Source organism: Rhinolophus hipposideros (genome assembly GCF_964194185.1).
Source record: "Rhinolophus hipposideros genome assembly, chromosome: 7".
NCBI classification, from domain to species: Eukaryota; Metazoa; Chordata; class Mammalia; order Chiroptera; family Rhinolophidae; genus Rhinolophus; species Rhinolophus hipposideros.
In genome coordinates this window covers 78,450,335-78,464,840 of record NC_138053.1, presented here as the reverse complement: position 1 = coordinate 78,464,840, position 14,506 = coordinate 78,450,335, and the positions used below count along the sequence as shown (strand labels likewise).

The 14,506-nt window shown below is 42.1% G+C and overlaps 1 protein-coding gene across 1 annotated transcript in view; it reads right to left on the bottom strand.

The window, feature by feature from the left end:
• SLC45A2 (solute carrier family 45 member 2) overlaps positions 1–12,085 on the bottom strand; it is a 32,199-nt gene extending 20,114 nt beyond the window's left edge. The window contains exons 1-3 of the mRNA XM_081053826.1: positions 11,942–12,085; positions 9,481–9,952; positions 7,424–7,600 (exon numbers count right to left, since the gene is read on the bottom strand). Coding sequence (XP_080909952.1) covers positions 7,424–7,600; positions 9,481–9,865 — 562 coding nt within the window. The 5' untranslated portion in view covers positions 9,866–9,952; positions 11,942–12,085. The remainder of the gene's footprint in view (positions 1–7,423; positions 7,601–9,480; positions 9,953–11,941) is intronic.
• Positions 12,086–14,506: the final 2,421 nt, after the last annotated feature.

Here is a 14,506-nt window from a genome sequence, read left to right as displayed (position 1 = left end):
TAAAAACATTATGGTGTGTCCTCAACCATCTTATTCACCAGATCTGGCACCGTGCACCTTCTGGCTCTTCACCAAAATCAAAATGACCATGAAAGGTAAACGTTTTGAATCGATTCAGGACATCAGGGCAGCCATGACAGTGCAACTGAAGACACTCATGAAAGAGGACTTCCAGAACTGCTTCAGAAAGTGTCAAAAATGATGGGATGAGTGTGTTTGAAGAGAGGGGGAGTATTTTGAGGGGGATTAATGGCAATGTGTCTTTTACTGTAATAAATTTTATTTTTTAATTTAAATGTTCACTGTAGTTTATGATCACACCTTGTAGTGGCAGAACTGGGGCTAAAACCGAGTGCCCTGCTGACTTCCAACAGAAACCTAACTCCAAAGCCTCACCCAGAAGCAGGAGAGAATGACAGATGCTCCTTGACTTACAATGATGGGTTATGTCCCAATAAGCTATCGTAAATTGAAATTATCGTAAGTTGAAAATGCATTTAATATACATAACTACCATACATCTTAGCTTAGCCTAGCCCACCTTATATGTGCTCAGAACACATACATTAGCCTACAGTTGGACAAAATCATCTAACACATGAAACACTGTAGAGGATCCGTTGTTTCCCCACGTGATCGGGTGGCTGACTGGGACTCACTGCTGCTGCCCAGAATCACAAGAGAGTATCTAACGCCTAACACTATCCCAGGAAAAGATCAAAATCAAAATCTGAAGTACAGTTTCTACTGAATGGTATTGTTTTCACACCATCATAAAGTCAAAAAATTGTAAGTCACACCATTTTAAGTCGGGGACTGTTTATACTGCACTGAGGGTGACAATTTACCTAGAGGTGGCTGAAAGGACTTGATCATTCTCGGCCAATGATTAGAATCGGGGGATCGTTCTGAGGGCAGAGACTTGGCTTACTGCTGACCTAGTGTGGCAAGTACTGTGTGGCAAGTGTGACAAGTACTGTGGAAGAAATACGTGTCTCAAACCTGGGAGAGTAAAAGTTATTAAGTGCCTGATCGTTAAAGACCATCCTAGGGCAGTGCTTTGTAAACTTCAATGTGACCTGAACCATATGGATGCCTTGTGAACATGCAGGTTGTCTTGCTCCAATCAGGCCACTATAACAAAAATGCCCCTAACTTGGTAGCTTATAAACGATAAATATTTCTCTCTCACCGTTCTGGAGGCTGGGAAGTCCAAGATCACAGCACTGGCAGATTCGGTTCCTGGTGAGAACCGGCCTCCTCACAGACAGCAGACTTTTCACTGTTACCTCACTTGGCAGAAGGGCAAGGGAGCTCTCTCTCATATGGACATTAATTCTAGTCATGACTCCTTAGGATCTCATCACCTCAAGGCCCCACCTCCTAATACCATCACATTGGGTTTTCATCATATGGATGGTGTTTTGGGGGCAGGGAAACAAACATTCAATCTATCGCACAGGTTCTGATGCTGAAATTCTGCATTCCTTTCAAGTCTCCCAGTGACACCAGTGCTGCTACACTCTTGAACAGCCCAGTGATACAGCAGTTTCCAAACAACTGGCTCTACCCACATCTGGAATTCTTGGGAAACAGGACTTTGTTGTAATAGGATATTTGACCAATAATCTACAACTGATGAAGCATGATGTGCAGTCCTCTAAATTCAAGGTTAATTTGTAGACATTAGTGGGGTTCTATGATTTGTATTATGTTTTTATAGCCTCATAGAAAAATTGCCCCAACATAATTACAGAGGAGTTATTGCTTTCCTGCCTTGTAGGTTAATTGAATCTAATCTAATCTAGATTCGATTTTTTTCTTTTGTTAAACACACACACACACACACACACACATCCTGCAAGAACTTGGGGAAACTGTTCTTCATGTCTTCCCAGTCATTTCTCTCATTAATCAGTTAAGCAAAACTTTGACATATGCTACAAGTAACTTAGAGAATTTCTAATCCTTTCTTCTCTTGGTGGGGGCTTCTTGGTGAAGTAGGGAGACAAAATAGGTAAAACTGTTTTGTTTGTCCCAAAGCTACTATGGGATGTAACTAAAAGTTACAACAGAACATACACTGAAGGAAGAGTGGGCCATTGGAGAAATTATTCCAATAGATACCAGATTAAAGCTCTGGATTAAACTGTATCTATTCAGACCTCCAGATATGATAAGGGCCAGTAGGGGACTGTAGAGATTAATTGAATGCTTTCCTTTTTGCTTCCTCTGCTTAAATAAGGATTTACCTTCAAAGATAGTCTCCCAAACAAAGCCCAGTCATCTCAGCTACAACAAAGGCTAACACCAACTCACACATCTATATCCAAACTTCACTTACCTCTACTGCCAACCTCAGTCTCCCTGGAATTAATCACCAGGCCACTGGGCAAACCATAAGCTGGAACATCCAAAGGACATCTGCTGCCACATTAGAACACAAGCCTTTACAAAAAAGGACCCACATGTGGTCCAGCTGCCTCCTCCCCGGAGTCAGGCCGTGGTGGCAAACTCAGCCAGAGCTCGCATACTCTGAAGCATACAAAAACAGTCAAAAGAGGCTGAGCCTCACAAGTTACGCATTCTTCCAAAGATGCACATGGGGCAGGTTTCTCACTGAATCATTACAAATAAAACTGTTGGGAGTGGCCAGCTGGCTCAGATGGTTAGAGTGCAGTGCTCATAACACCAAGGTCGCCGATTCGATTCCCAAATGGGTCAGTGAGCTGTGCCCTCCACAACGACTAGATTGCAAACAACGACTTGACATGGAGCTGATGGGTCCTGGAAAAACACACTGTTCCCCAATACTCCCCAATAGAAATAAAAATAAAAACAAAAAAACTTTTGAAAGCCCTGTGGGGATGGAGGAAATAAAGTAAATATGAACATTTGGTACTGAAACCTTTTAAATGGTTCTTTACCCCAGGCCTGGTACCGTTTGCCAAGAATATTAACAATTAACATTGTGGAAAGACTCACAACCTGTGGGAAAACAAAGGTTCCGAAATACTGAGGACACTCAGCAGTTAAGAGGAGCCAGGATTTGAACTTGGATAGCCTTTCCCATCATGCCTCGTTCTGGCCTCCGGTGTGGGGTGGAGCCCACTGCTAAGGATGGTAAGGCGTTGGGCTCAATTTTGCAGAAATATGCTCCATTAGAAGCACAACAGAGGATTCTCCTTCTGCTGGGTGTGGGTTCCACAGCCCCAGATGCATCCAGAGGTGAAGCCTGGGTGAGAGGATGAGGGTGGAGCCCCCAAACCCCCCATGGCTACCACATATTCCAGGATGGAAGGTAGGTAGAGTTACCTTTAAATATAAGAGACAAAAGAAGAAGGAGGATGAAAATGTCCCCCTGAGAGTCGTGGGTCAACGGAAGTCAGAAATATGCTAGGAAATATTCTGGAAATGAACTCTTTGACACTTATATAAAGCATTTAAAATTGTTAGGCCTAGACTACAGTTCTGAAATAAATAAAAAGAATTTCAGTTTACTTGGATGATTGGAGTTCTTGGGTGAAATATATCTTAGTGTTGGGGAAAATGAAAATGGGCCTTGACACTGAACATGTCTTTATCATAAAATGCTTGTTTGAAGCAGAATGCTATAGCCATCTCTTCTCCAAGTTCACGTAAATTCGGGAGGTCTAACATGTATGTAAAGACAGAGCAGAGTGATAATGCACTGCTTGTTATTTTCCCCTCCATCTTTTAATGTGGTCTGCCATTCACAGCAAGAACACTATGGTAGGGTCACACATCCATGCTTAACTCAACAAAATTCAACTATTAACACTTTTGAAAAGAGGGAGATAAATAACATGGGGGATCCAATTTGCTATTCCATTCATTGAGCCCATGTCCAGGAGTAAACATTAAAGAGATGAATCTGCAGAGACATTTATATGTATCCATCACTATGCAGGTCAGTACACACAAGACAAGGCCTACAGCATTTCACGGGTGATAATGAGAGATGTTTACGAATAATGAAGACTCTCTGGGATAATCACTTAGGCAGGGACTTGAAGCCTTGAACAAGGTGAGAGACTTCACTGTACTGTTCCATAAGAGGAAGGTGTTTTAAGTTGTTTCTTTTTTCTTTTTCTAGTAGGGAAAAGAACTTGCTTTGAGCTATACACATACCCTCAGGGGGCCCCTATACCCCGAGACAGTTGGCCGAGGTTCAGAGTTCGGTGTTGGTCATGAGACAAAGCAAGTGAATAAATGAGCATATTCATCTGGTTGGTGCAACGTGCCATGCAGTTTAACTTGATATAAAATTGCATGAGACACAAGCAGGGATTTGAAACCCTGCTTTTACACAGCTAACATTTCTAAGTGCCAGCTATCAGCAAAGCAATAGGCAGAAGCCATGGGGAATTTGTAGATGAGGGAGTTTACAAACCTTGTAGAAGAGGTAGATAAATACAGAGGGAATTATAATACAGGGGAGAATGTGAATGGTACTATAATAAATGTGCAGATCAGAGAAAACTGTGAACAGGAGTATAATTATTAATTAATTATTTACTAATAAATAGATGTGGCTTTAGAAGCTCTGGCTGTCACTTTCTTACAATAGTCTTGGTCTAGTTGTTCTCATTCGGCTAATACTCAGTTGACTTTTATTCTACGTGACAACTACTGACTTTGGCCTATTCAGTAATTACCCATTCCTTCTGGCTAACAGAATACCAATTTAATGCAGGGATATGACCCTCCCCCTCCAAAAACCCCTCACTTTTCCAACCTCCTAGGCCCTTGGGTATTCATGTGGCCCAATGAGAAACAAGCAGAAGTCTGTGGGGGTTCTAGGAAAGCTTTTGCTTTCTTCATTAAAAGAGACATATATTGAAGCCCTAACCCACAATGCAACTATATTTGGAGGTAGGGCCTTTAAGGCAGTAATTAAAGTTAAATGAGGTCATAGAGTGGAGCCCAAATCTAACAAGACTAGTGTCCATATAAGAAAAAGAAGAGACACCATGAGTGCATGCACAGAGGACACAGCAAGCAGGTCACCAGGTGCAAGCCAAGAAGAGAAGTCTCACCAGAAACCAACCCTGCAAGCACCTAGATCTTGAACTTCCAGCTTCCAGAACTATGAGAACATGATTCCTGTTGTGTTTGAGCCCGCTAGTCTGTGGTATCCCGTGATGGCAGCCCGAATGGACCACATAGGCCCCGGAGAGGTGAAATTCAGGCCTGTCTGTGCTGAACTGTAACCTCCACCATCTCTTCCTGCTGGAGTTAACCACCTCGTGATACATTTATTTTATCCACTTGATAAACTTTTATGCTTTGATTACTTTGTGGGTAGAGTCCCTGACCAAGTTAGAAACTAAGCTTGCCTACAACTTAGGAGCGAGTGAGGGGCCTTCTTCCAAGGAAGTGGGTGAACATTTCCAAGCAGCTTTGATTTCTACAGGCAGAAAAGGGGGAAGGGAATTTCACTGAGAGTAAAGACCCAGAAGCTAGAAAAGGAAAGCACAAGTTTCTTCATTTATTCTGTTAAAATTTATTTTGAGCACCTATGACATGTCAGACAGTGGTGGAGTACGAGGGACACAATTAGTAAAACAGACCTGGCCTCTGCCCCAGGAACATGTCGGTAAATTGTCCGGAGCACAGAGAATGTGGAGGGAGAAGTGGCAAGTAAAGCTCGAACAGTACGATGGGAATGGCCTGTGGGGAGAACCCTGGCTAGTAATTTGTTGATTATGCAGCAGGCAAAGGGAAGCCACGTCGCATCATGGAGCAGGAGAGTGTCCTGGTCTTAGTTGTCTTTTAGGAGTATGAATCTGGAAGCTGTGTGTTGGTTCATTTGGAACAGGAAGAAGTTAGAGACTGGAAAAACAGTTAAGGGATAAATACTCAAGTTCAGGTAAGATATGAGGTCCTGAACCAAGGTAATATCAAAATTATACATATTTGCGGAAACCACACCTTATGCTAATATCAACAGAAAGCCCCCAAATATTTCCTCAAACTGATAGAAATACTATGGATCACATGTTAGATCACATGTCTTGGAAAAGTATCCAAAATACAGAGGTTCAGTCTTCTAATATCAGAGGCAGTAAAGCAGAGTTCGTTTGGCCAAGACTAACACTGCCATAAGCTGGGAAGTGGCAGCCGCCTTGCCCAAAGTACTTTAGAGCAACAACTCAATGCATCAAGTTCAAAAGCCAGAAAGTCTCCCATGACTTTGTTGTAATTAATTTCAGCATATTATGATAGAGCAGAAGGAATTATGGGACTTAAATTAGGAGAATGCAGTCTGAATCTCTATTCTGGGACCTTCTAGCTGTAGACAGGGTGGCCAGTCAGACGGGGATGGGCTCCTGCTCCTCCACCTTCCCTAAGCTAAGAGGAACTACACGCTCTCCTGGGGAGCCCATTCCTCCAGTTCACCATGCAAACATTTGCTTAGACAACAAACATTGACAAAATGGCTTCCATGTGTAGGCACTGCTCTTGGCTATGGAGACATAAACCACGAAACTCAAGCTGTTACTTCTCATGGGACCTACCTGGCCATGGGAGGGGACAGAATATATCAAACTATGACATAAACAGATTAGCTGGGTTATGAAGACAATCAAATAAGGTAGACTGATAGAGTCTCCCCCCTCCCACTAGATAAAAACCCTCATGGCAGAATCATGCTGTAGCCTAATGTGAAACCCGCAGTCCTAGGACAGTCCTAACTGGTGCTCTATAAATGCATGTTGAACGCGAGCTGCATAGCTCTACATGAATGAACCAAAAGCAACCAAAGGAGGCTGGCAACAGCCCCAGGAAATGGAGAGAGCTGCCCCACTGTCTTCCTGGCATGGCCTTTTTCAAATCAGGAGGTTGAGGAAATGCCAACTCTTTATATAACTAAGAAATCTCTAAAGCATGGGGATTTTTAAATTTACTTGATTTGTTCTACTTCTGTTTTTAAATGTGGTTCTTGGCATACTTGCCACAGAATCATCTGGGGTACTTATCAAAAATGCAAATTTCTGGGCCCTCACCCCAAACCCACGGAATCAAAAGAACTAGAGGCAGGGCCCAGGAAACTGCATTTTTAACAGTCTCCTAAGTAATGCTGATGCTATTTTACTGACTTAAAAAAAAACACCACCAAAAGTAAAGTGCACAAGGCCTCTTTTCATCTCAGTTGTACATGTTTCCACAAATGGTTCTTCAGAAAGCTCTTAGGTAAACTTCCTTTGTAAAACTCTGCAGTCTGGTCACAAGCTGATTTTGTTTAGAGAAATACACTGAGAGACAGAGCCCGCGTGATGGGAGCATTTCGTCAACTGATGCACTCATTCAAAGAAATTCAATGTGCAGAGACACTGGATGGCTTCAGCGGAAGCACCTCCCTGTCTGGGAGCCAGACACTTTCTGGAATATTCCCTACCTGTGAAGAGGGCATGGTAATGGAGGCCCCTCTCCTTGTCCTGATGAGAGCAGACATCAAATAAGTAGGCTTTGATGGGCCCATCAATGAAGTCAGCAGCAAAATCAAAGAGAACCACACCCATCATGGTGATGGTTATGGCCCAAATCAGCTTTCTGCTTGGGTCAGCAATCAAAGCTAAAAAAGAAATCAACATTGGTTACCTAAATCCTGGTTTGAAATGACTCACATTTTTATTCCCACCAAAATTTTTTGTCATCAAATTATCTCACTGCTTTCATTTTGTTTTGTTTTTCCAAATAAAAACATTATTTTTCCAGGTTTTGAAAATTCTGCAAATGAAAGTCCAGAAAAGGCAAATCTTTAGAGACAGAGAGCTGGCATTAAGTCAAAATATTAATAGGTTGATACCTTTTTATAAACTTTTTCTGGATACTATTTTGTCTCCTTTCCTGAACATAAGTTTTCTACACACACACCTCAAGAGTCCACCACTGAGTGGTTGCCTAGGACTGGTAGGGAGGAAGAAATGGGGAGTACCTGCTAAGGACCACTGGGGTTTTTTGGGGTATGATGAAAATGTTGTGGATGAGATAATGGTGATCGTTGCACAACCTTGCAAATATATTTTAAAAAGCCCTGAACTGTACACTTTTAAATGGCAACTTTTATGATATGTGAATCATATTTCTTTAAAGCTGTTTAAAAAAATTATGCATGCTTACTGTAAACCATTCCAAGGGTCTAGAGAAGCTGGGGGAAATGCTTCAGATCCCAACCCCCAATGATGGCCATGCTTCAGACATCCCTTTATACACTTACACACATACAGAGAAAGGTGTACATCTGTGTCCTAAGGCAGTGCTTCTCAAACTTTTTGCTTAGCCTTCACTCGGATGATTTGTAAAACAGATTGTTGGGCTCCTATGATTCTCCCATGATTCCTCAGTAGGTTCGAGGTGGCACCTGGGAATTTGCATCTCAAAAGCCCCAGTAGTGGTTCAGGTTGGAGGAGCACGCTTTAAGAAGCACTGACCAATGGAATCATGTATACATGTGCATTTATAAGGAACTCTCTTCCTATCTTTGCATGTCGGTTAACAAAAAGCAATTAAACGATTTTTAACAGCTAAATAATAGTCATTCTATGGATACGCCACAATTCATTGACCCAATCTTAAAAATGTTTCCTTGCTTTTAGTTTTTTTAAGAATAATATCTAATACGTTTTTAAAAATATATAGTCTAAAAATAGGTGAAAAATAAACCTATCCTCCACTTCTCACCTCCTGTCCTTTAGTACTCCTCCCTAGAGGCAACTATTCTTATCAGGATTTTTGTGATTCTTCCAGAACTATCCTACATTTATGTATTTATGCCCTCTTTTAAATATATGTAAATGTAACTAATTATCTTGCCTCATTATCATCCATTCTGCTAGCCTGAGAAAGGCTTAAAAATGTGTGCTCTTTTCAAGTTTAAGATCCTTTTTTATGCACTACTACCAATTACTGATTACCTGGTGGCTGATTAATGGCTAGAAAAAGTGCTCACCTTCAGGTTTGTTTTTGCGCAGAATTTGCAGTGCAAAAATGTCCCCTGGAGCTGAGAGGCTGATACCCTGCACCCACTGAAAGGCTCAAGTAAAGCTATGAACAGAATTAACCCTTACTTGGACACACAGGTAATTTATTGTAAATATTTAAGGAGCCATTTGGCAGCGGGTTAATTTGACAAAGTACTAAATAAGGTGTAATGGGCTCCAAAAATACTGCAGTTGATAAATATGTGAAGATACTTAATATGATAAGATAAAAATTTAATCCTATTTTTAAATCCTCACAATTAAAAACAAAAAACAATTCATCCTGATCTTTCTAAAAGTGAAGGCTCCCCAACCACAGAATTTGGGGCAGTCAAAGGTGGAAGGTCACAGCAACTTTGGAGACATAATCGGTTCTAACCAATTTTTAAGTGTGACAAAGAAATTTGAAAACTCCTTGAGCTGTGTAACGGAGCCCTTCTCCCTGCCTGCCCACCTTGTGCCGTCCACTGACCTGACGTAACAGCGTCCGCGTTGAGATAGAGCGCCATGCCCAAGAGCATCATGACGCCCAGGGTGAGGATGTAGGGTCTGCGCCGGCCCCACCCGGCCCGGCTGTGGTCGCTGGCCGATCCCACCACGGGCTGCAGCAGGAATCCCAGGACGGGGCTGAGGAGCCACACCATGCTGTACAGGCTTTTGGGCAGACCCACGCTGAGCAGGACTGGGGTCACGTAGGCCGCTTCCACCGCATAGCAGAACTCCCGGCCGAACATGGCCATGCTGTGCATGATGAGCCGGCCTGTGGGTCTTTTGGGTGGCTCCACGGAGCCCAAGTGGCCATCCTCAGCTAGCGATGTGTACGTGTGACTGCGAGGCTGTCCACTGTTGCCGCCCATGGCCACTGGGTGAGGAACCCCCTCGCAAGCCCACCACCTCCTGCGTGGCCCCTCGGGTTTGGGAGCTCGATTTGACTTGGCGCCTGGCTGAGAAGCCAACAGAGATGGTTAGGCGGGGGGGAGGGGCTCAAATTCTTTCATGCCTCTAAGATCACAAGTTATGATGAGAGGGAAAGGGGGTGGGGCCTGGAAAGCCTGCCAGAGATTAGCAGCTGTGAGCCCTCTGGCTCCTTAAAATGTTTTTCTAAAGCAGTCTTCTTTTGCAGTTCCCTCTCTCTCCCTCTCTGTCTCTCTCGTTCTCTCTCTCTCTCTCTCACACACACACACATTCTATTACACACACTCTCACAGCTTTGAGATAATAAAGCCCTATATGCAGATGTTAAGTCAAAATATTACTAGGTTGATATATTTTTATAAACTTTTTCTAGATATATTAATAAATATTGTGTCCTTTCCTGAACAGTTTTCCACACACACCTCAAGAATCAATTAGCTAGACTAAAACGGTGAAAGGTCGCATCCTTCCTCTAAATCACTAGCTGTCTCAGAGCACTGTGATGTTGTCCTTCATTGCACTTAACACACTTTATAATGACATGGTTCTGTGTTTGTTCTATTTCTCTTGTGTTAATTAGTGTCTGATCCCCATTAAGAGTAGTGATCAGGTCTGTTTTGTTCATTATGGTATTTCCAGCAGCTAGCAGGACACCTGGCACCTAGTAGGTCCTCAATAAATATTCACTAAAGGAATTATTGAATGAAGTGTATACACTACATTTTGCAGTGCCAGTCAACTGCCTATTTGCTCAGATCCATTTCCTGCCCCTCCCATGTTCTGTATCTTAAGAGACTACATTTCCCAGGTTTCATTGCTCTCTGGCTATTAGGTAGATTTGCCAATGGAGGCATTGGTGAAAAGATGGGGAGGAGTCTGGAGAAGGGAAGAAGGGGGTCCCCTTGACCCCACCCCCTTTCTCCTTCCTGGCAGGTCTCTGGTAGTGGCTGCATCTCCACTGTGGGTCCAGTTTCCACCAGGAAACGTTAGCTTCTGGGTCCTGGTAACACTCCCTTTCCCTCCGTCCCTGCAGACATGGGAGTGGTCGTGGCTTCCCAGTGTAGCTCAGATCTGGGTTCCCTCACTGTCCCCTCATCTTCTCAGCTCTTTTACCATCAGTGTTATTCTCTGTATTAAGTTTCCTCTGTTTTAAAGCCTTGGAGTGGTCTCATTTTCCTTGCTAGACCCTGAGTTCAAATGATAAGTCCGAGTGGCAGAGGAAGATATGATCTTATAGGAAGGGCCCTAAACGTGGTTTAAGAGCAAAAGTTGGAGTCAGGAGTCAGAATATTCAAGTTTAAATTCTGGTTCTGCCTCTTCCTAGCTGTGTTTCCCTGGGCAAATCACTTAAAATGGTGCTTTTCAAACTGTGTGCCAAGGCGCCCTAGGGCACTGCAGTGAACTCACAAGAGTGTCTGAGTATATTTAAAAATGTGGACACAGTAAACTGAATGAACCTCAGCATTTGTTAGACACCACATGCACTACTTGTGAGTTCACACTTCAACATAAGATTGTACTACAGAACATGAGAGTAGGACTGTCCAATCTGATTCCAAGGCATGAGATGCTGCGTGGTGTCAAACAGGTGCTTATGACACATTAGTAAGTAATGGTGATTCAGAATGAAATAAAAGTTGGGACTTAATTATTTATAAATGGAATGGTTAGATATTTCTTCTGGCCTACAGTCACAATGAAAAACTTACTGAGGCACTAAGGTAGATGTGAACTACGGTTCAGGACCATCTGAGCCGTGTGTTCTCATCTGTAAAATGGAGAAACCTGCCTTATCTCCCCCTGTGATTGTTCAAGAGCAATTGAGATATTGTACATAATGGATGTTATTTGCTATTGGCTGCCTACCCAACATCCAATCACCACTCCACACCCCCATCCTGATGGAACCTAGGTTAGATTCCGGAGCCCGGCCCTCCCTCACACACCCATGTGCTTCTAGGAAGCTGAGTTCAGGGGAGCTCCACGACCAGGCTGGCTTTATCTAAGGGCAATCTTACCTTCTCTGCCAAAGCGTGGTGGAGGACTGGCTTGTAACTTAACTGTCTCTGAGAAAATGCAAGACAAAATATGCTGAGAACTCTCCTGAGACCTTCTCTTCTTCTGGATGCTGCTGTGTGGATGTGAGATCCAGAACTTGGCACCAAGCTGAGGATAAAGCAAACACGTGGAGGGGTGGCAAGTTGGCAGCACCAGGAGAATGCAGAGAAACAAGGCCCAAGTGACTGGATTCATGTCACCCCAAAACTCCCTGTCCTTTTGGACTCTAGGTATGTGAGCCAAAACATTTCTTTCTTGTTTTGGATTTAGTTATTTGCAGTTCAAGCCATCCTTATTTGATATAAGTATTTTCCAAATTATAAAAGTGCTACAATGTAATTGTGACTTAAGCCTGGAATGTGCTTAGAGGGAAAGACATGAACCCAGAGATAAGAGACCCTGATGCAACCAGTCATCTTCTTCCATGTGACTTATTTTATTTATCACCAGTTTGTAGCATTTCATCACTTCCTACATTGTAGGATCAAAAGAAAATGTAAATAAATGTGTATCGGACTATACATTCAAGAATATAATTCCTATGTATTCAAGAATGTAGTTCCTCTTGTGGGAATCTATATTTATGTATCCACTCTGGAAAACAGCATGGATATTTCTCAAAACATTAAGAACAGAACTAGCATATGACCCAGCAATTCCTTTTCTAGTATATACCCAAAATATATAAAAACACTTATTCGTAAAGGCATATGCACCCTATGTTCACTGCAGCATTATTTACAATAGCCAAGACATGGAAACAACTTAAGTGTCCACTGATGGATGACTAGACAAAGAAGATGTGATACACACACAAACACACACACACACAAACACACACACACACAATGGAATACTACTTCATCATAAAAAAGATGAAATATTGAAATTTGTGACACGAATGAATCTTGAGAGTATCATGCTAAGTGAAATAAGTCAGACAGAAAAGGACAAAAACCATATGATTTAACTCATATTTGGAATATAAAACAAAAAGTAACAAACTAATAAAACAAATGCATAGATTCAGACAACAGAATGGTGGTTACCAGAGAAGAAAGAGGGTAGGGGGAGGGAGAAGTGGGTAAAAGGGGTAAAATATACTTGTATGGTCATGGGAGGAGACTAGACTTTGGGTCTGGAAATGTAGTACACAAATGTCAAATTATAATCCTGTACACCTGAAATTTATGTTGTTAACCAATATTACCCTAATAAACTTAATTTTTTAAAAAAGTAAAAAAATAATATAATCCCTCTTTCACTAGAATTTGCCATCTCCTTACCTACTCCCTTGCCTATTTCTAAATCTAGTTTGCCAAAAGATAAAAAAAGAGGAAGTATAGCATTTTTTGCACAAGGTCTTAGAATCCTCAGAAGTATGGGTCATTAACAAAAGCTATTAACCCTATTTATATAAATTTATTAATAGTTCACACCATAGAAAAACCAATTTTTCATTTAAATATTTTTTGTAGTCATTTAATCACAGAAATCAATATTGTAAGCTAGCTCATCTGTTTATTTGCAGGTTTTTGCCAACTTGTTTTTATCCTTTCCCTCACCAATCCATTCAACAGATTTTTCTTGTAGCATCTCTTAGGACAATAAAAAGAGAAAATGACTTCTCCTTCATACCCATCAAGACAGTGCTCCTCAAAATGTGGCCTTTGAACTGGAAGTGTTATAATTACCTGGAAGCTAGGTAAAAATGCAAATTCTTGGGTCCCACCCTAGACCCACTGCATTAGAATCTCTAAGGATGGGATCCAGGAATCTGTGTTTTAACAGCATCTCCTGATGATTCTTTTGTGGGCTAAAGGAAATACTCTAGGTGCTCACGGCCTAGTGAAGAGTTATGTAAACTATACTAAAACCAATTACTATCCTTGGAGATGTGAACAAAGTGCAATGGAAACATACTACGTGCCTCTACCACGAGGAGCTAACACCTAGCGCCCAGGACGCTCCAGACGCGTCACAGGCATTGTCTTAGCACAACGATAGAGCGAGATTTAAACCGAAGGCCTTTCTGCTCCAAAGTTCATAATCACTATACAAAACCACCCTACGTTTGAGACATGGAGGAATTTCACAAAGAAGGCTGTGTTTGAGTCAAGTCTGAGATTGCTAGATTAATATGCTGGAGCAAAAGGAGTTAGTTAGTAGTATTGTTAGTACTGGAAAAAGTTGCAGTATGTGGGAAAGAATGGAAACGAGAGACCTTGACATATTTAGAAACTTCGGGCAGATGCTGGGGAGCAGACAGGTAGGGATGGGATGGGACAGCTAGGTACAAATCTTATTATAGAGGGTTGATGTGCTACACAAATGAGTTAATATTTTATTCCATAGGGGAAAAGAGGATCACTGAAGAATTTTCCAGGACTGAAAAGACCAGTTTGGTGTCAAAAACATGACAGAAGAAAAACAAAGGCAATGACACTAGAAGTCAAAGTCAGGGAGGGAAGCTGAGCAGCAGTCCCGGGAGGAGGTAATAGGGGCCTGAATGAATGAGATGGGCA